This window comes from Ixodes scapularis, unplaced genomic scaffold, assembly GCF_016920785.2.
Source record: "Ixodes scapularis isolate PalLabHiFi unplaced genomic scaffold, ASM1692078v2 PGA_scaffold13__105_contigs__length_92229423, whole genome shotgun sequence".
Taxonomy (NCBI): Eukaryota; Metazoa; Arthropoda; class Arachnida; order Ixodida; family Ixodidae; genus Ixodes; species Ixodes scapularis.
Window position 1 is genome coordinate 55,340,285 of NW_024609839.1, and position 21,595 is coordinate 55,361,879.

The following is a 21,595-nucleotide window of genomic DNA, read 5'->3' on the forward strand; positions in this document are numbered from 1 at the left end:
ATGGACCCGAAAGAAAAGCGTGATTCAGGTATCGGTGAATCTTCATGAAGTTAAAAAGGCTTGGTGTTCATGGCCTTTTTCAAGGTCAACGGGATATTGAGCTCTTGATTTTATTTTCCAAGTCAACATGAACTTGAGGTCTTATTGACATTTATGTGGTCAGCGTAACCTTGAGGTCTTGAGGTGTTTTAAGAAACGTCAGCTGTTAGTTTCAGGTTCTTCGGGTTAACTTTTTATACACGGTGTTGCCACATTTTTATTAAGGTTGTGCTTCGTGCGTGCGGAAAATATAATGAGGCTTATATTTGAAAATTTGTATCGCTTTCTTTTTTTTCTTTTTCTTTTTTTTTTTTTGCACCCAGCGGTCCAAGATCGCCGTCTACGCGCGCATGTGGGAGTTCATGAACTCGAACAAGAAAGTGTTCACGTCGTCGTACGAAGAAGGCATCCGGCGGGTGCGCGAGTCCAAGGGCAAGTACGCCTTCCTCATGGAGTCCACCAAGAACGACTACATCAACGAGAGGCAGCCCTGCGACACCATGAAGGTCGGCGGAAATCTCGACGCCAAGGGATACGGTGTCGCCACTCCGCTGGGATCCACGCTCAGGTAGTCATCCGGTCGCGCACGAGGTGGCGCCACCGTCGAATCTATGTTGGAAACTAGATCTGCTACAGTAAAGAAACGCAGGATGCTTCTGGCTTCGTCATAATTCGTTGTTTTTTGCCTTCTTATTGGTTAATACCCCAATCTCATTGACTGCGGAGTTTTTATAAGATGACCGGGACCCACCCCGCCCGGATTGTCAGTGACTGTAGTCACTGATAACTTGTAAAACGGAGGGTGTCGCTTCATAATTTCACGCGTCTGGCTTCGTGGTTCGTATTTCTGCGTTCTTATCGGGTTAATGTCATAGCTCCCTTGGCTGCTGAGTGATTATAAGATGGTATGGGCTCACAAAGCCCACTTTTTCATTGAGTCGTCACTCAAGACATTCCTATTCGTCTCTGATATTAAACTGTCAGATATCCCCTATCACCAATCAAAACACCGCAGGAAAGTCAGATATATCGCGTGACGCTTTAATCAATCGATTTGTCTTTTTCTGCATTTTTTGTTTTGATCTTGTTATCGCAGAGATCGTCTCAACTTGGCGGTACTGTCGTTCAAAGAAAACGGAGACCTGGCTCGACTCGAGAACAAGTGGTGGTACGACCGCAGCGAGTGCAAAACAGGAGACAGCAAGGTCAGTGCTCGTCGGTATATAGACCAAGCTGGTTTCCCTAGGTTAAAAAAAAGTAGTACGCTACACTCTAATGGATTGTCTGCGCGTCTACTTAACCCGCAAAACACTCAAGGAGCCAATCCCTGCGATCTACGAAATCAGCTCAGCGAATGATGAGGCGGAACATCCGTTTATACCTCAAAATGAAGTCTGCGCTGTGGCATTACGCAATGCAAAACGTCGTGCTTGCATTGCGTAATGCCGCAGCGCAGACTTAATTTTAAGGTCTAAACGAATGTTCTACCCCATCATTCGCTGAGCTGATTTCGTTGATCGCAGAAATTGGCTCTTCGAGTGTTTAGCGGGTAAGTAGACGCGCAGGCCTTTCTTAGAGTGTAAGAATATATTAAGCTTCTAATAGTATTTGGACATGCACTTTTAGAACCTACACTGGGCGGCACTTTTAACGCAAAAAGAAGATTGTCAGGGTTATTTTCTCTTTTTCTTTTTGAATTGAAGAGCTATCATCAAAACTATTAGTGCGATGCAAAATGGGGTGATTTGGGGCTAGGTGGCGCAAGCTTCCGCCCGTTATAAAGATTTGAGCTGTTATACTCGCGGTCAGCTTTCTCTGGCAATCCGAAGAGAGGAGGAGAGCGCGTGTACAGCGGTTGGTACACACTCTCCCCTAGCATTGACTGCATTGCCGCAGAAAGCTGACCGCGAGTATAGCATCCATCCATCCATCCATAACCAAATCGGTCAAATCTGATACTCGCCAGTTGCCTTAAAAATTAGAAAATCAGTCGATGTCGTGTTCGTGCCAACAATGCCGCAGTCAGTTTACCTTGGTTGCCAGGCTGGGTCGACGAGCAGACCGCACCGCTGAAATGCGAAGCAAACTTAGTGCATATTACACGTGCCAGTTTAGATATTTAGGAATTGAAATTATTCTAAAAATATACGTTAAGTGATCTCTTTTTTAAGTACACACATTGCATCTTTACCAAGATTTGTCTACTTCACTCAACGGCGTTCCAGCGCACTAATTAATTTTAAGACAGTTACTGTCTGTACTTCAAGTTTTTGTATTGTTTTTCTTTTTTTGTCTTTTTTGTCTACACGCCTTTTTTCGAAGCTTAGATCTACCTCAATTTCCGGCGGATTTTGGAAGAAAACCAAGTGTGCACTGAACGGAAAATCAATTTCCGTTGAGTGCCTTTTGATTGGACGAGGATATGGTCGTTGTCGAAACAACGTCCGCAATGTTCTCGATATCGGTCGGTCAATCAAGTAATTGGTCACATGTTGGCTTTAACGTAATTTTGTTTCCGACGAGTTTTATAACACTATCTTTAGGAACTAAAAAAAGAAAAAAAGTCACTTGAGAAGCTATTACTTTTACTTAGCGGAATCGCTCGGCAGTCGACCCATGGTGTACAGATATTGCGCACAAAAGTTGGGTCTAGGGAACGTTATAACCGGTATTGGGAAGTGCTTTAAGTACATTGTACCTAAAGTACTTCAGTGAGGTTAAGAATACGTGTACTTTACTTGAACTACATCCTCTGAGTATAAACTTCTACTATAATTTAATTTTTTGTACTTTTTGGGGAAAGAATAATTTCCCTCTTCAAAATATACATCCCCAAATTTGTTCTAATTAAATTTGTACCACAAAATGATGCTTTGTCAACTCTTAACCCACTTGACTGTGTCCAATGTTCCCTGCTATTTCCGAAAATAAATGATGCAACAATGATTATCCCTGAAACAATGTATAGCGGTTAAAAAAAAAAAAAGCTGTACAAGGGAGCGAATGGCATCACGAAAGACTGTGTTTGAAAGTACAATGAATACATTACTTCTAGTATATTGCCCCCTGTGTACTTAGGACTTTACTTGAAGTACATAACCTCTCATTTACTTTGTGCTTTACTTTAAGCACCTCTTAGATGTACTTTACCGAACACCGGTTTGTACTAAATATAGTTCCAGGTGCTGAACACGAACATTTGTTGTCATAATTGGCTAGAGAAATGTGGTTTCAGCCTTTAAAAATATCGCCATTTGTGCATACTCATACATATAAAAATTTTAACTGTCCAAAACTAAATTTTCCGTCTGCTTAGCGTCTTACTAGCTTCACAAAAAAGCAACGAACAAACATATTTCTTTTGGTTTGCCTCGTGACTTTATTCTTCATATATACATATCCTAAAAGTTAGGGTATTCGTACTTGACCTGACTTCTAAAACAATTATCCTGATAAACGGTAGAGCGTTTATCGTTTCTTTGTACCCAACGCTCATACGCTGCAATGCCGTCGCAACATTTGTTTTACAGCGGAGCTGCTAAGGGTTAGTTTCCCCAGTATCGTGTCCACCAGCAAACAAATGTCGACACAACACTCTTTAGAGCTACCGCCATCTATAAACGATGGCGGCAACCAGACAACCGGCTTGCCGGTTGTCTGCCGTCGTCGCTTGTAGATGGCGGTAACCTTTCGAGCATCTCCCCTCCGGGTTGGCGACTTGCGGCCGGCCATTACTTCATTTCCACCATAGTACAGCTTCGCTCGTCTTCCTTCTTCACCAGAGTGGAAAGGCTGAAAGATTTTATATATAGTTGTCATGAGTAGGTCAGCTCATGGCACGGTTAAAATAACCCTGCGCTATTGTCGACCACCTAAAGCGACCCAACAGGCAAATGACGCCCCTACCTGCCGCACAGCTATTATAAGAACAGTTCATCAATGGGAAGACAAAGCAAACAGTTCAGGTATCGTCGTTATAGCGCTTGGTGACAGGAACACGTCGATAAAGGTTGCTAATTAGGCGTCCTTGTTCTTCCTATGCGAAAACCAGCAAAAGTAGGAGGTCAACGTTTTGTTTGTTTGTTTGTTTGTTTTTTTTTTTTTCTATATGCATTTTGTTATGGTGCCCGGAACGCATCTCCGACCGACCGGTGTGCTTACCGCGAACAAAAAAAAAAATAGTACCTCGATTTCCGGCTTACCGCGACCGAAAAAAAGTAGACCCTCGATTTCCGCCTGATGGCGTCATGCAAGTGTCACGTCGTCGCAGGCCGCGATCCGGGCGGTTCCACAGCCGCGGCGGTGAATGTGGCAGACGCCTGATCTGCTGCAGGTCGCTCTCCGGCTGTACAGTCCACGGAAACTACGACAGACAGGAGTTGGGACGGCGCAAAGAAAGCGACACTCGCGCCCTCTCGTGCTGCTGTTTCTTTCGTGTGTTTTTTTTTTTTTTTTTTTTTTTTTTTTACACACAACGTTCGACGCTATGACATTCCGTCTTTTGTCACGTCATTTCTTTTTTTTTTTTTGGGGGGGGGGGGATAATTTCTTTTACTAAAAAAAAGTCGGGAGTAAATGTGACCTATTTTTTTAGGGAGCGCGTTGGTATTCCGTGCAATAATTCTACGAAGGAGTTACGCATATAGAGTTACACATAAAGCAGGAAAACAACCGTTCAAAATTCTTAACAAAAAAATTTTTGTTCGTTTTTTTTTTTTTTTTTTTTTTTTTTTGTACGTGAAGAAGGGGAGGGACAAATGGGTGAACAAGGATATCGGATGTAAAACCTCCGCGTCGGCCATTCGCCCGCTCGCTCACGAAATCTCCGGCTTGAAACGTGGGGTGTACTTTGCCTCTACGTAAGTGTCCTTGCTGGGAAGCCACCCTCTCTCGACGGATCTATATATTTTTGTAAGTTTATTTTTAATTTTATTTATGAATGCTAAAAGCTGATTGGAGTGCTGTAGACTTTTGGGTCTAATTTCCCTCTCACCCAACTGGAAAGAAAATAACATATATTAAATATTCGTTATCCTTAGTCACTTAATTTATACCGCTTTTACACGAAATAAAATAGGAAGTCGAAATTGAAGCATTATAGAAAACTTAAAAAATTATGTGTTCATATGCAAAACGCGATTGACATTATTGAGGTAGGCCTAATCTATCCTAAATCAACTTACGACAATCTAATCGAAAGGAGTCTCGTCATGACTTGGCTGTGTTAGGCATTCCTGTTCCGAAACCACGGCTTGCTTCTTTGGGCAACTCAGCTTCGCACGGTGTTGTGTTTTCTCCGCAAGCCCGTTTATCTTGGGGCGAAGCACCCTTTTATGTCACGAAACGTGGCCTTAGAGATTTCTTCAGAAGCATCTCGCGATCGAAAATAGCAATATAAATATAACTGTCTAATGCTAAGTAGCAAAATCCCACTTTTAATTAAAAACAAAAATCTATTTTTAGCTCTTAGATTCCTCGGCCTCTTGCGTGCCACTGCTGACCAACCGTATCGACAACACTTATTGCTTACATGCAGTCAATTCTTTTTGTATGTATTTACTTTCATGTTGCTATTCACCCTTCTTTGTTTGGCCACAAACCCAGTGGCGCCACCTAATGGGTAGCCCCGGCACACTTCCGGTTCACGTATATTTTCACATTTTTTACTGATCGTTATTTTATCATAAGACTGAATTAAGTCTGACAGCGCTATAATTTGTCATCTCTAAAACGGAGCGTGTATATTTGATTTTGCAAATACGGCGAAACCAGCCGTCAAGTTCCGAACCGGAAGTCGTTGGGGGCAATTTGCACACTGGCGCCACCACGTTTCAACTCACGCGAGAAAGAGCGAACATGTATTCTCGAGCGAGAAAAACGTCCTATTACGATTTTTAACATGAATTACTTTTTTTGTATAGTTCTTATTTATCTCTTTTTTTAAGATTGCCGAGATTTCGCAAAACAGCATTTCCTATCTCTTTTACGAATGTCGTTTTTAGTACTTCAACAAAATTAAAATGTCGTCCCATTTTTTTTTTTTTTTTTTTGCTTGTCAAGTTTGCGTTTGGTGCAATCATTTTTGTACTAACAAAACAATGGCCCGAAATTTTTTAAAAAGGTCCAGCCGCCTGCAGAATTGAACACCAAGCTCTGGTTGAAATGATTAGTGGGTAGGCGCAAGGCTAGCTGCCTTTGTCTCTATAGTCACTCCTGGTAGTCATCCTTAAACTGGTACGGACGCCGAACGGAGGCGTCCGGCGTGTTGCGTTCGCGTTCGTCGTTCGCGTTGGAACCCGTTTTCGAACAGCAAGTACAGACAAAAACAGCCAACTTTGCGCCTATCCACTAACCATTCCAGTTAGTGCTCGGCGCTCTGGCGTTCCCGCGCGTCTTTTCTCCTCCTCTCCCTCTATGTCTACCCGTATAGGCTTGTTCGGGGCACCCGAAGCCAACGTTACTATTATGCCTAAGTTGTGGAACTCCCGCGGAGGGTGGCACGGGGGTGCCACCCTCCGCGGGAGTTCCACAACTTAGGTAATCTAGTAACGTTGCCCCCCCCTTTCCCCCACAGTCACTTCAGTCCGCCTTCCGTCGTTTCAAGCGCCATCTAGATTTGTTTCAAACCTGTGTGTTCCATAGAGTATGCAGTGGAACGCCGTCTAGACGCGGCGCTCCGAAGCATACGTGTTCCATAGACTACACTGCAGTTACCAAAACAGCCGTTCGGTGCGTCGAACGACGAGAGGCAAGTCGTGGGCGCAAAAGGGGGGGGGGGGGGGGGGGGGGGGGGGGAAGGGGGGTAGTTATTGCTCGTGCAAGCAGCGTCAGCGAAGCAGTTCCGTTACTGAGCTAATCTAGTAACGTTGCTCAGGGCTCAACAACACTTCTCCGTGATTCTATCGAGCAGTATGCAAATTGAAATCCACTATATCATCGAGGATAGCGGATTAAATGTTGTTTGCGTTCTTGTTCTTTTTTATCTTTTTTTGGCAGTTGTTTTATCCCTCTAAAAGCCCGTCCACACGTTTGCGTTTGCTTAGGACTATAGCGCAGTGTTCGACGCCACGAATTCTAAAGAAAAACGCTCTAACTGGCTCATATTTTTGTACATCCAATTGTAAAACGTTTCTAACATTTTATTTTGTCACAACACTAAGCAATATTCGCTTTTATAATTGACCGCGAAGAGAAAACGCGTTTGCGTTTTCCCATAGAAATGCATGACCGGAAGTCAAATTTAGACTGGTTGCTGTCTAATGCAACAGCACACTAGCGCCACTTGTACCTCTAGCGTTTATTGTAATAACTCTACGGTTGCACCAAAGTCCTTTTGAACCAGCGTGGTCGTCCACAAGGGGGCACCGCAGGTGTGCTTTAGAAATATTTAGAAATTAAATATCGACGTCCGTGGTCAGTAGGACGCGGCCAAAGTGCACACAACCACCGCAAACCACCGCTGAAAACAAAATAAAAATAAAAAGTGATCCAAAGAAGCCGACAGCAAAGTCCAGATGTCCATCTGCCAGGCCTTTAGCTCGCCGTGGGCGTGCTCGAGGGATGACACCAACGTATTCTCTCGTCGTGAGAGATTTCTTTTTTTTTTTTTTTTTAGGTTTCAAGTTACATGGTCGTAAGAAGTCGCAGGTGTGTGAAAGGGCCTTTGTTCTCGCTTGTGACAAGTTTCATGAGTTTAGTGAAAGTGCCTATAAACCGGTCTACGAAAGCGATGTTAAAAAATTTGGTCATAACTAGCAATGGTGAGTTGTATGGATCATTAATATCGTCACTCTCTCCGTGCTGTCATCTTCGCCCGCTTCGTTCAAAGCATGCGCGGACGATATTTTTTTTTTTTTTTTTTTTTTTTTTTTGCTGAATATTAGACGCCTGCGTATGTATCCGCAACTGAGTTACTCCCCATTTTTCACCTTGGGGATAATCACGAGAAAGGTGCGTAGGTTCATTTTGTTTGTCTTTTTCTTTCAGGAGTCTACTCAGAATGAACTGACCTTAAGTAACGTCGCCGGGTGCTTCTACATCCTGATTGGTGGCTTGGTGCTAGCCATGGTTGTGGCTCTTCTAGAGTTCTGCTACAAATCACGACTTGAAGCGTCCAGATCCAAAGTAAGTAGGGCTACAATGGGCAAGGTTAAAGCCAACTTAAATATAACGTGAAAATTAAAAAAAAAATGACATAGACAAACGCAGACGGAGAAAAACTCTCTCTCAAAACTTAGCAACAGTCTGTTTGAACCCGACCCTCCCCTTCTCGAGTATGGGGTCGTCATAAAGTCTGTAAACTTACCACTACAGAACCAAGTCCTTATATTCGGTATAATCTAATGTATTGCTACTTTTGCTTGCCATAAAATATCAAAATATAATAATAATAATAATTATTATTATTATTATTTGTTTATTTAATGTGCCCAAAAACCACAACGCGGGTTTTAATATAATTAATATAGTGAAGTCTTTTGACTTGTGGAAGGCTAAACATTGCCTGCGTGCAGTTACATTTGTCTTAACTTCCCACTGGCTATTGGTTACCGCAACACTTATTCCTCATTTGTATTCCTGTATTAAAACATGAGTTTCGTGTGTTTTTATAGTTTTATTAGTAAATATAATTCATGAGTTTGACTAGCACGTCGGATTACTACTCAATACGAAGAGAGCAAAACGAAAACGTCTCTGTCTCTGCCCACTGTTCGTGTTTTGCTTTCTTCCTATTATATATATATTTCTTACTTAAAAAGAAAATCGTGTTTCAATATAAATGCTTAAAACGAAATTCACTGAACTACCAACATTAGGTACCGCGCTCATAACAAACAATCATTCCGCGAGAAACTAAAACAAAAAAACGACAAATCATTAAACATTATTGAGCTGAAACGCTGAAACATACGCGTCGCATAATATAAAAAACGCAAGTATGGTCTTCTTTTGTTGAGTTTTAGATTTATTCACACGATCGGTCTTCTCCTGGAGTCTAGCGTTGATAAAAGGGTTACATTACCTTTAATTGTTTAATAAGAGTCTGGTTAATCACCATCGCGCGTGTCCTTTCTAAATTGTCTTTGTCCCCTGGACCTTGTAAAGATGTCCATTCGCCAAGGTAGAAAGATTGATATTGCGTTCCGAAGAATGTAAACCGTGAATACGTTAAATTTCAATTAAATATTTATCTTACTTATCTCATATCCGTGTCCCCTTGGCAACATTAAGCTGTCCGCAAGAAAAGATATAAAAGAGTGATCGCGTATGGGTCTAGAACAATATGACAGACTACCGCATTTAATCAACCTCTTTTCTTTTCTTTTTTTTTTTTTTTTTTTGCTTCAAAACATTGTACGGTGATTATACTTTCTAACGCGAATCGCCAAGAAACTTAAAATGTTTCCTTTTCCTTTTACTTTTTTGATAGCGCATCTTTTTTTTCCCTGCCGTTAAGCCGTGAAAGCGCGAAATACTGTCGTAATTTTCGTTTAAAGTAGAGGCAACGTCGTTGGCGAGTTTTCCAGTCGAAAAAAAAAACACATATATGTTTTTACACGAACTTGCGAAGAGATTCCGTTATGTGAAGGTTATTTTACCTGTTTGGTTTTTGTTGTAAAATTCTCACTACGTTTAAAAAAATTTATTCTTAGCAGCCGTTGTTTTTTAATGCGTATTTTTTTAATAATTTGCTTATGTCTTAATTATTTTCAACATCTCCATCACTTAAAAAGACATTAATTTTCGCCGCACTCCCGCGACGACCATACAGGAAGAAAAAAAATAATAAAAATCCGTTTCCAGAACTAAACAAGTAAAAAAAAGAAATCAATTTCGTTTCGTGCCACCACCGTCTTTTCTTATGTTCAGCATATTCACTTTTGTATTTCAAGAGTCGTTTTCTACACACGCCATAAATCAACCGTCTTGAAATGTCCCGTAGCACACCCCAACGGTCGCCGGGTAAAAAGAAGAAAAAAAAAACATTTTAAACACGGTGGGCGACAAAGCGGAATAAAAACTCACCACTCATCTCCTGAATTCAGACGGCTAAGGCAAACATTTCGCTTCATTTTATAACAAAAAATAAACACGTGCCCTTTTTTCGCTTCTCTATAAGCCATCTTTTATTCCTAAAAAAAGAACTATATATCAGACTTGTACGTAATCCGTTACAAGTAACGAAATTACTTGTAATCCTTTACATTTATCAGTAATTTAGTAACGGAATGATTACATATTTTCTGGAGTAATTTTAAAGTAATTCCCTTACATTTTTTACGTAACGGATTCCTTGTAATCCGTTACATTTTTTTTCCAGGACCGACCAACCCCCCCCCCGTCTAAAGAATGGATCGTTTTTATTTTGGTAAAGTCGAGCGCAGTGACACTGTCCCGCGAATTGACTGGCGCAAAGGGACGCTTGGCACTCTTCAGTTCCGCAAAGCCTTTTTTTGCAACACCAAGCTCCTGAATTAATTTTTTTAGACCTTAACGAAAAATTCAAATAATCATTTCTAAAAAAAAAGGGGGGGGGGGGGGGGTGCAAGTTATATCCGTTTTTTTAGTCCCTTTGTTTTTTTGTTTTTTTTTCGATCGAAGACGGGGAGAGGAGGACACCAAGTGATTGTGTGCCTCCTCGAGAAGCTCGAGGCGGTAAGGGCACAGACAAGAATTAACAATGTCCTCGGTTATAGTGACTGCGACCATTTTCATAATGTCACAACACGAGACAACGCTCCGTCTACCCTAATATCTACAAAAAGAGATCTGATACTATGTGAAGGTGTTATTGCCATAAGCATCCTCGTTCGTTGCTGCACACTTATCACCTTCTCTTAGGAAATAGGATGTATTTTTTTCTGCATCTTTCACATTATTGGGCCCTGTTTTAAAAGCTACTTAATTCTTTGTAGTCCAACTTCTAGGGTTGGCACACTTTATTTGTGAATACCAGCCAGGTTATCCCCATCCCAGTCACCGTCTTTTTGTGAGTCAGCTTTTTGCGAGCACTTGGAAAATGGTAACAGTCTTCATTTCTTCTTCTTCCTGTTTTGCCCCAGCAGGACGCATCTTATCTCAAGCAGATATTTTTACAAATAACGCATAATGGTGGCTGACGTAGACTTGATACTCTGGGCTTGAGGGGAGAGTGAAATTCGTGAGTGGGACCATGCGCGGCCTACTTAGTACTCTGCCCTTCGCTGCCCGTGGCATTAGCCGAGGTCTATTTGGAGGACACCGGAGTAAACTGCAGTCGATTCGTGCTCCGTGCGTTTTTGAACGGTACCAAGAAAGGCACACACGGCAAACGTGCGCTTACATTTTCTTGTTTTAACCGACGTTCTAATTAATTGTTCTTATCAGTGTACCTTTTTTATTACTTATATTTATATACTGGAAACTTTTTTTTATTCACCAACGTCTCAACCGAGGCTCGACCTGTTCAGAACCAAAGGAAGAAGAATATCGAGCCAAACCTTATTTATTATTTAATATTCTCTTACTGTTGCAACTATGTTTTGCTATTGTCTGGCAATATATGTCGGTACAGTAAGATGGACATAAATCAATTCTTATTCTAGTTTTGGCTAGATGTACAAGACTTCCACAGCTTCGCGATTTAGACAATGAAGAATTTTAGTAGATCGTCCCGATTAGTCCGATAACGATACCCGATACCCCGCCGCCGCCTTTGCGCATGCATCATATCGTTATCGGGGGCATCGGAGGTATCGGAACCATCTACTACAACTCTCATACATCAGGAAACGGCTGCAACGACGAAGCTTTGTTCTATCTTCTTCGCTGAAGAAGCTCAGTGCAGAGAATGAAGCATTCGTGAGGAACAATACCGTACTCCCATCCGGTGCCTCAGTTCAAGGGGTGCTCAGCGTAGCAGTCGACATATTGTGTAAGAAATAACGCAAAATGTCTGTCGAGACTTTCGAGGGCCAGCTGTTCCTCAAAATAATCAAGGTCATTAAATGGAACACGTTGCAACAATAAGAGCTTGAATAACCCTCTTCCCTTTGTTTCTTACTTGAGGACAATAATGTAGAAAGTAACGCCACGAAAGTAACGGATTACTTTTTGGGGTAACGGTCAGTTACTTTTATGGGAGAGTAATTGTAATTGTAATAAATTACAATTTAGCCTTGAGTAATTGTAAATGTAATTCCTTACTATTTTTCAGTAACGTGTACAAGTCTGCTATATATCTTCGTCGTTCCCCTATGCCCTAATAGTTTCACTTTGCCCCCCCCCCCCCCCACACACACACACACTTCTTTCTTTCTTTTTTTTCCCATCTTTTTTAGAAAAAAAATATATTAAAGGAATGTACTAGCTTAATTTTACTTTTAAGGCACAAGTCAGTTATTATATCTTCAACAATAAAAAGTGGTGACGCAGACATGTTCCTGTCGTTTACAAGAATTCAGCTTGGGAACGTCAAGATGTCTCCTGAAAAACGTTCCACCCACGGATGCTTTCAATAGGACGGCCCTGCCGTATTACTTTCCAAATAAATGAGGAGGTGCGGTCTTGGAACAAAAGACCTTTCCTACTTTTTTTTCTTTCTTCTTATTGCGGTCCGCTAGAAGTGATGACACGGTGGTCGCTGTTAAGCCCTGGCCGTTCTCGCTTCGCCAAACTTCCCACACTTATAGAAATGGCTTCTCTCCACCTCGTCTGCTAGATCTGCTACCTCATCTTTTATGTTGCCGCTCTTCTTAACGTAATATGCCTCTGCTTGTCCTTTTTTTTATATTAATTTATGTTTGGTTTTGCTCTTTGTCAGCCCTGCTCATGGTTCTTTTTTTCTTTTCGTCTCACCTCCTCTTTATTATTATTTTTTTGCCTTTCGTTTTTTTTATATTATTATTTTGGAGGCCTGAGGCACCCCAATGATGGTTGTCACAATTTCCTTTTTTTTTCATGTTTATATTATACGTATGCTTACGCCTCATAGTTTTGTTTGTAGTCTATAATGTTTCTTGTAACCTTAGTTGTTGTTTCTTTCTTCTCTACTTTGTTTTACCAAATTTTTGCTAGCTCTTGAGACCGTTGTTTAATCCCCAGACCATGTGTTTTAATTCGTCTGTTTCTTTCAACTTCCATACCTACACAAGTTCCTGCAAGTAATGGCAAATATATATTCAAATTCACGCTCCTATACCTGCATCATTGCTTGACCCTTCTAAAGATAAAACGTTCATGAGCAATTAAACTTTTAATATATCTTCAGAAACCTGCAGGGTAAAATTTATATTAAGTAAAAACTGCAACGCTCAAAGGCCACTGACAAATGTTATATCATAATGCAGTTCTGCTTCTTTTTTATATCACGAAAAGTTTTATTATGAACACAACTGCCTTTTCACTTATGTCTAGGTATTTCTTTGACCACACGTATTAACCCGCTACGTATGTTTACGGAGCGTCCTGCGGAGAATCAATACTCGATTGCTTGGTTGAGGTCGTCCCACCGACGCCTGCTATCGTAGTTAAAATACCACCCGAGCCCTATCCGCACCCTTCGCGCAAAAACGTCACCTAGGCGGCACCATCTAATAACGAAATTCCTCGTCCTGCCCGCATCGCCCGGCACCTCTTTCTGTCCCTACCTGTCCCATCATTTCCGTCGGAATCCCCATTCGCAGATATTCCCCACATTTCCCTCTCCAAGATCACGTGCGTCCTCCCCCTTTACGATGACCGTCGTAAATAGGGAGTTTTCGAAGATCGTTTCCGCCGTCCCGCAACGCTCTCCAAAACCTGCGGCGAGATCCTGGTTCCTTCAGACAAGGCTAGCGGCGCGCAGGCGCAGTACCGTGTCCTCATCGTTGCGGAGGACTTATCGGTGGGAGGAAAGCGGTTGACGAAAACTCCCTATTAGGGAGTTTTAGGGTATCGTTTCGGCCGTCCCGCAACGCTCTCCGCAACCCACTAAGAGATCCGGGTTTCTTCAGACAGGGCTAGCGGCACGCAGGCGCAGTAGCGCGTCCTCTTCGTTGCGGAGGACTTATCGGTGGGAGGAAAGCGGTTGACGAAAACTCCCTATTAGGGAGTTTTAGGGTATCGTTTCGGCCGTCCCGCAACGCTCTCCGCAACCCACTAAGAGATCCGGATTTCTTCAGACAAGGCTAGCGGCACGCAGGCGCAGTAGCGCGTCCTCTTCGTTGCGCGAAATCCGGCCATTAGGGAAAACTCCCTAATGGCGGGATTTCGCAGCGGATTGCGGGCTGCGTATGGTGTGCTGTGTGGGATCGCGGCGCCCTCTAAACTTAGCGGTGAAACGCTTCCCGCTAGTTTTAGCGGGAAATCACGGTGTCACATCGGACTGCGACGTCGCGGGACATTGCGCGACATTACGCCAAGCGTCTCCCCGTTAGAAATGAAGCGAAGACGCTTCCACGCTGAAGGAAGAGGTGAACCTGTGACGCCATACGGATGACCTCATGTTACGTGACGTCGTCTGACGCTGCGACGTTCACAGCGTCACGTATACCGTCGCCATTCCACCTCGCAATTTGGCGGGTGAATTCTGACGCGTGCGACAATGTAAACTTTGCAATCACTCCAAATATTCGATGGGGGTGGATAATGATTGCGAGCAATCTCTCCTTCTCTTTCTCTCTCGCTCTCTCTTTCTTTTTTCTTTCTACCTGTTTTTTTTTTTCCTCTTTTTTTAATCTTTTCTTCTTTACAACCGTCAGGTGAAATTAAAAGCTGTCTTGTTTCGAAGCAGAATGGCGCCACCGACAGCCTCGCACGTTCCAACGGTGCACCTCAGAATGCCAAAAGCATTGCACACCTGGCCATGTTTTCGAACCGCCTCGTTCGCGTCTGGCGTGAAAGCGAGTGAAATCGAAACAAAGGGAGAACCGAGAGCAGGAAGGCGCGAACGAAGACAGGGAAACAAAGAAGGGTGGGACGAGAGAGGAGGACAAAATGTAATCGTGGGGATGCGCACACTACACGCACATTGCCGGGGCTCTGTCCCGCGACGACGGGCGTGAATTATTCATAACGCACGGAGTTTGGACTCTCTTACTTTTTTTTTTCGCCTTCCCGGCTTCGCAGGGGTGGCCCCAGCTTGAGCGAAGGGAGGTGAAAAAAGCATTTATCACCGTCTTTTTTTCCGCAAAGACTGCTCTTTGTTGCTTCAAAGTGGTTCTTAGAGCACGGCCAGATGCTCCGGATATGGCCAAACTATGCCCGCATTCCTTTGGTGTTTTTATTGTTGTGGCGTGATAGTTCGGTTTAACTTTTTTTTTATTCCACGTGCAATGTATGTTGTTTTAGTTTGATAGTTTTTGTTGAGTTTTTTCTATCTTACACACAACGTAGCGTTTGTTTGTTTGTTTTTTATACGATGTGCTCAATAGAAAAGGCAGCCATCAGAGATACCGCCACAAGTCTTGTCTTTTGAGAAGTGATCATTTATCATGAGACCTGAAAGGTCTTGGTCTGAAAAAATGTCTATCTCCTCTCTCTTCGTTTTTTTTTTTTTACTTTGTCACTGCAAAACTTTACTAAAATAGGACCAAATGGTTAGCACTACGTTAATATCTTCACGCGCAGATCGTCAATTTAGTGCCGGAATTCCTCATTAAGTCGAACCCCCCTCCGTCAATTTCAGTAAATGTATCGCCCACTGAATTTATTTGAGAAGGCATTGATTACGTACTTCCGCTGAAAATACGCGCTACCGTTTATTTTATAACGCTATTTTAATAATTGTTCGAACTTATTTAATCATTAATTTGTATTTCTTAGCACTTCATTTACATCTTTTTTTATATTGTTTGCTCCCCACTTTTATAATTTTATCCCCCTCCCCCCTTTGAGGGTAAACCAGCGTAAATAAATAAATACGCTGATTTTTAAGGCACACAAGCATAGACAGGCAGATATCATGATTTCAACTGCGCTCAGTGACGCCAAAATAATAATTGGGATTGTGTGGATACTTAGACAGAGTGTAGTTGGTCAGCCATAAGAGTTGCGACGAGTCACTCGCTGGAGATGAGCAATTTAGCCAGTGCAGTACAACCGCTAGCCTGGGGTCTTTAACGTGCACCACGCAGTAGTGATACACGACCGCACGCCGGTACGATGCTCATCCAGATCGAAATAGGCAGGGGTGGGGATTGAACCCAGAAGGTTCTGCAGCGCGAGCTCTCGCTTCACGCGCTCCGAGCTTGTGTGCGCTAGCCCACTCGGCCACCGATCCCGCCTCAGTGACGCCACCCCCTCTATATTAGAGCCACCATTGCTGATATTCTCTAGTCTTCCCCAAATGCCGAGTCACCAAAGTGGGCGTTGGCGAGCCTCCACAAAGGCCTATGCTGGGAAGGAAAACGCAGTAAACTCTACCTGTCCCGCTGTGCTAATGATGAAGTAAACGGAATAAGACAAAATTAAAACTAGAGATCGGTTTTAGCGGCGCCCGTGCACAGTCGCTGCAAAGCGTCTATCAAACTTGGGACGAAACCTCATAGGCCAACCAGTAACCTCTTAATATTTACCGGTTTGAGTTGAGCTAGTTGGTACTATTATTTGGAGAGCAATTATTTACTCATTTGACTCAAACATGAAAAAAAAAACACGCTGTCCTACTGTTTTGGCATCCAAAATTAAAAACTCCGGCGCGATCGCTCTTTTTTAATGTTTTGTATTACTTCACGTGGTAGTGTAGCCGGTGCTAAAAGATGTTAAGGTCAATTAAGCTGTGAGCGCCAGTTCGCGGCGAGCAATCTTTCTGTGCGTGTTCTGTCGTCGGCGCTAAACAAAGCGCGGTGAATGCATGAGCTGCGACCCTTGCGCTGTGACTTTGTGCGTCTGTACTTCCCACTTGTTCTTTCGTCTCTCACAAATTAAAAAACCCGAGACGTGACATTGCGGATCTATATTAAGATTCAGATTACGAAGCGTCGCGCCCGGCGTGCCCTAAGCTCTCAGGAACAATTTGATTTCTATAATACTCTATCCAGTTTCAGGTCACGTTCAACCACTACCAATACTACGGGTCAATAAGGTTAATTAGGCTTCTCAAGGAGCGCTATGCACCGAGAGATTGAGGGAGAGGAGGAGAAGAGAGGGGACGTTAGAACATCGAGCTCTGATTGGAACGATTAGTGGGTAGACCTAAAGCTATAGCTTCCTTTGTCTCCACTGCACTCGTCGAAAGCGTTAGAACAAGGAACGCCGGCGTCCGGCGTTTGGCTCTCCCATTCGAACGCATTCGACGAGTGCAGTGGAGACAAAGGCAGCTAGCTTTAGGTCTACCCACTAATCCTTGGAGCCAGAGCTCCGGAGTTGTAAGCCGGCTCGCTAGAACAGCGTCTCAGCTGAGACTGGGCGAAAGGCCCCCAGCACTACCAAAGCCTCCTCTATACTGACAAAGCCAGGCAGATCGCCACGAGAAGCGGCCGCCGAAGGGGAAAAAGTGGAGCGGCAGAAAACCGATGTGAGGAGAGCCACGTGACTGGCGCCACGCTGCGGCGAGACGCCAAAACACACTTCTCCCAAGCGAACAAGTGTGTTTCGGGTCCTCGCCGCTGTAAGGCTATGCGCTTACGTTCATGTTCCCCGAGAAATTCTCTGTGTGGTACCAGATCCTCGCTCTCCAAATCTGCGACCGGGCACTCTATGGCTCTGTCGTCGAACTGCCAGGCTTTGTGAGTATAGAGGAGGCTACAGCACTCCAAAGGCTGGGGCGCGCGATCGTCTGGAGACGCCGTTTGAGTCCCACTCAGCTCGTGCGCTGGCTTTGGCAGTGCTTTCTTCCATCCGGTCTCAGCTAACACGCAGTTTCTGTAGCGAGCAGACCCTGACGTTTCTGCGCACTCTCGTCGCCTCATCTCTCTCTCAGCTTCTCGGCGCATAGATTGCAGCATTTTTTGTGATTTTCTTGACGTGTAACCAACACCATCTATACCCATTTTCACCTCAAAGAAAAAAGGACGTTTTGCTCAATGTTCATACGCCGCGCAAAGTAGTTCTTACAAGATGTGGTCGTTGGAGGCAGAAGCGATGCTTTTGGCGTTTGAAACGTGTACGTCTTGACAAGGTAGCATGTATTTAATCTAAAATGCACCGACATATATCTCAATTCTCAGTATAAAGAGGAAAATCAGTAATGCTCCCCCGAAAAACCGTACTTTTTTTTTTTACTACTTGAGTTGAAAACGAGTATAGAAACTAAAGCCTGCAGCGCGCCCGCTCCGTGATGTCAGAGTAGCTAGGCCAGCGAGCGGAAAAGTGAGTCGGCTGGGCGCTGGGCTTCGCTGTGCAGACGCGCTGACCGTGCGGCCAGAGGCGTAGCTAAAATTTTATTTGGGGGGGCGGGGGGTTTGGGGGGGCGGGGGGCTTCGTTCCTCCTGAAAGGAACGCGTTCCAGAAACGCGTTCTTTGGAACGCCGTTTCCTACAACACTGCCTTCGGGTAGATAAATTAAATAAAATGAAATTAATGTTTTCACAGTCAGAGGCGAAGCATTCAGCCACGTAGGTAAGAGTAGGAACCTTGAACGATAACGCTGCTAAATCATAGTTCGTGATGTCAAATGTAAAAGCTAAAACACAAAGCAAAATACTCTGCGCAGTTGTCTCGCACGCTAAAACCAACAAAATGTTTCAAAAAAGTTTAGAAGTGGTAACTCATTTTCTGTCCTGTCCTTCTCTCTGCCTTGTGCGCTAAATACCTTAATATACTACACCTCCTTGAGAATGCAAAAAGATAGCAGAGTTGTTTAATATACTATCGTCCTTCTGCGCACATTGACGATTCAAAAGTACAAGAGTGCAAGGATGAAACGACAATCTTCCAAACAAACATACCTTCGAAGAGCTCGCAACTTGAACTACTTTCTTCGCCAATGGCTTAATCCATTAGATTCGCCGTTGCTGGTCGGTTGGGAAGGAGAATATGTAAACCTTCGAGTCTCCGGCATAATTTTTCCGACACCACGGCACAGAACACATCTAAAGCATTGATCCTCGCATTCGCACACACGAAAACACTAGAGATTCTGGTCGCCGACAAACGCAGTGAATAGTCAGGCGTCTTGTCTCCACATTTCCAACGGCTTTCTATGTTGCCCGATTGCGCACGCACCTAATGTCTGGCTTTGGATCGCTGGCGAGCCGCGTCCAGTTTGATAAAGTTGCGTCGTCACGTTGCGTTATCTTCTTTTTTTTTTAGATTTAGTCGGTACAACTTATAAAACAATTCCATCTTTGACGCTCAGACCGAACACAACAGAGATGACGAAGCATTAAAAAAGAAAAAAAAAGGTGTTTCTTCTGCCCGTCCGAACTACTTCGTCATCATTGTAGTCGCAGATGTTCGGGGGTGAAAACTCTCCGCTGGCTTTCCTCGCTTGGCCTTGGAGCGGTAACGTAGCTGACGCAACAAAAAACAAAGCGTGCAGACTTTAGTTTCTAGAAGGTGTTGGTGTTAACCGGCCAAATGTTTCAATCAAGTGCGAAGAACGCGTCCCGACATTTCGTTTTATTATTCTGCGCGTTTGCGTTTGTGTTGCAACTAGCTTTTGGTTCCGTTCAGACTTAAAATGAAACCTAGTATAATGAATACTATGTAACGAAGTGTACGAGGTGTTGCCTCTATTGACACCACCTATACTCGGTGAAAGATTAAGAGTAAAGTGGAAGCTCCTCCCACCTTTTTCCACGTCAGCAGAGCGGACGCTGGAGAGGAGGCAACCTCCTCTCCAGCGTTCGCTTTTCTAAAGTGGAAAGGGATGAAGGAGTTTCCACTCTTAACTTTTCGCTGACTATAGACCTTTTCCACAAGGGCGCCGCCATCTTGAATTGTCGTCACTTCCAGTATGGGCGAAAACATTACTTTGCCGTCGCCACGCCAATAGAACACATTTAGGATATAAGCCTAACCGTCACACATTCTCGTTTTGGCTCCGCTCTATTTTTTTACTGGTTACAGGTTGAAACGTTTTACTATTTTGTCGTCGCCCATACTGGAAGTGACGACAATTCAAGATGGCGGCGCCCCTGTGGAAAAGGTCTATAGTAAAGAAGTCCCTTTCGTCTCCATACGGCATCACTAGTAGTGCCACGTAGCTCCGCCTAGCTTGGGTCAGCATCACGAACAGCGCGTCTCGCCGCGTCTCACAGCGACCGCGACGCTAACACGTGGCGACGACAAGACGGACGTGTCTGCCGCTTTTAGCAGTCGAGTTTCTGCCTGATTACCGCTTGGGGATCCACTAAAGGCTCTGTCACATTGGTGAAACAGTTGGATAACTCTGTCCATCAACACGATCGAGGGAAACGGGTTTTCGGCGACCCTATCACATCGAGGCAACAGCATCTGTCGGGAAACTTTTTTTTTTTTTTATCGCCCGGCAATTGTGCTTGTCGATATGTTGTCCTACAGTCAGAGAACACCGCGTCACACCGCGCTGACGGCGCCGCGGCCAACACGGGGAACACTCCGCCATCTTGATTGTTTACTTTCGTTCGTGCGCGGCGCGGCAATTGTGACTCTACAAAGTGCTAGCGCGCCCGAAGGGCCCGAAATTACCACTGAACGACACCAACCTGTGACCTTTATTTTGTCAAAATTTTCCTCGTTAGCTGACGAAGTAGCTATACTCCGTTCACCCTTAAGCTGAGACTGCAGCCAAAGCTACAAGCGCGAGCTGGCCCCCGCTCCAGGCTTTGAGACTGTTGTAAAGTACTACCGAATCGCCAGTGTGGCGATATGTTCTACAAAGAACTGAAGAGCCATGACAATAAACGTCTTTTCTCCATGATGGCGGATTCCGAACAACGCCGCTCGCGCACTCGGCTCCAGAAGAGCGTGCGTTGTCGTCGTCGTCTGGTCTCGGTTCCCATCATCTCTTCCCCCTTAAAAAGAAGATTGGAATGGCGGATCCTGTTTCCTATCTGGAGTCGAGCGCCTTGGAAATGGCACAGGAATTCAGAGGGGTTGGTTCTGGGTTGTTGAGAAACTTCTAGATGGACTTGGGTTTGCGGGACTTGCATTAGTGTGATTCTGGTCTGGTAACGGGTCCAGACCTCGTTCAGCTAGAGCTCTGTCGCACGGGAACTCGCCCCCTGATGTTGTAGATGTGAGTGGCGGCTCTGGGGTGCTATGTTGCGCCTTTTGCACTCCCAGGAGACTTGGAAGAAGGAAGTGATGTCAACGACTAGAGCAAACGCAGATTGAATGTTGACAGAAGAAAACGAAATCAACATCCAATCTGCATTTGCTGCGTTGTTGACGTCACTTCCTTCTCCCTAGTCTCCTGGGAGTGCAAAAAGCGCAACATAGTCCCCCTGGGTCAGTCCATTCGGGAAACCCAAGTGAGTCTTCTGTCCGCCGCTGGCGAACTTGGTCAAGATGGCGACGCACCAGGTCCGAATGGGCTTGTATCGTCACCTTGCGTGGGCCTTCCGCGCTCTTGACGATTCCCGGCAGTCACTTTGGGCCCTTACCGAAGTTTCGGAAGGACACCTTTCTGCATGGCTTAAAAAAGGGCGGAGTGGGCTCACTCCCGCCCTGT

At 44.2% G+C, this 21,595-nt stretch overlaps 1 protein-coding gene across 1 annotated transcript in view; it reads left to right on the forward strand.

The window, feature by feature from the left end:
- Positions 1-21,595, forward strand: part of LOC120845829 (glutamate receptor 1) — a 250,239-nt gene that overhangs the window by 221,519 nt on the left and 7,125 nt on the right. The window contains exons 11-13 of the mRNA XM_040217397.2: positions 363-607; positions 1,136-1,244; positions 8,026-8,163. Coding sequence (XP_040073331.2) covers positions 363-607; positions 1,136-1,244; positions 8,026-8,163 — 492 coding nt within the window. The remainder of the gene's footprint in view (positions 1-362; positions 608-1,135; positions 1,245-8,025; positions 8,164-21,595) is intronic.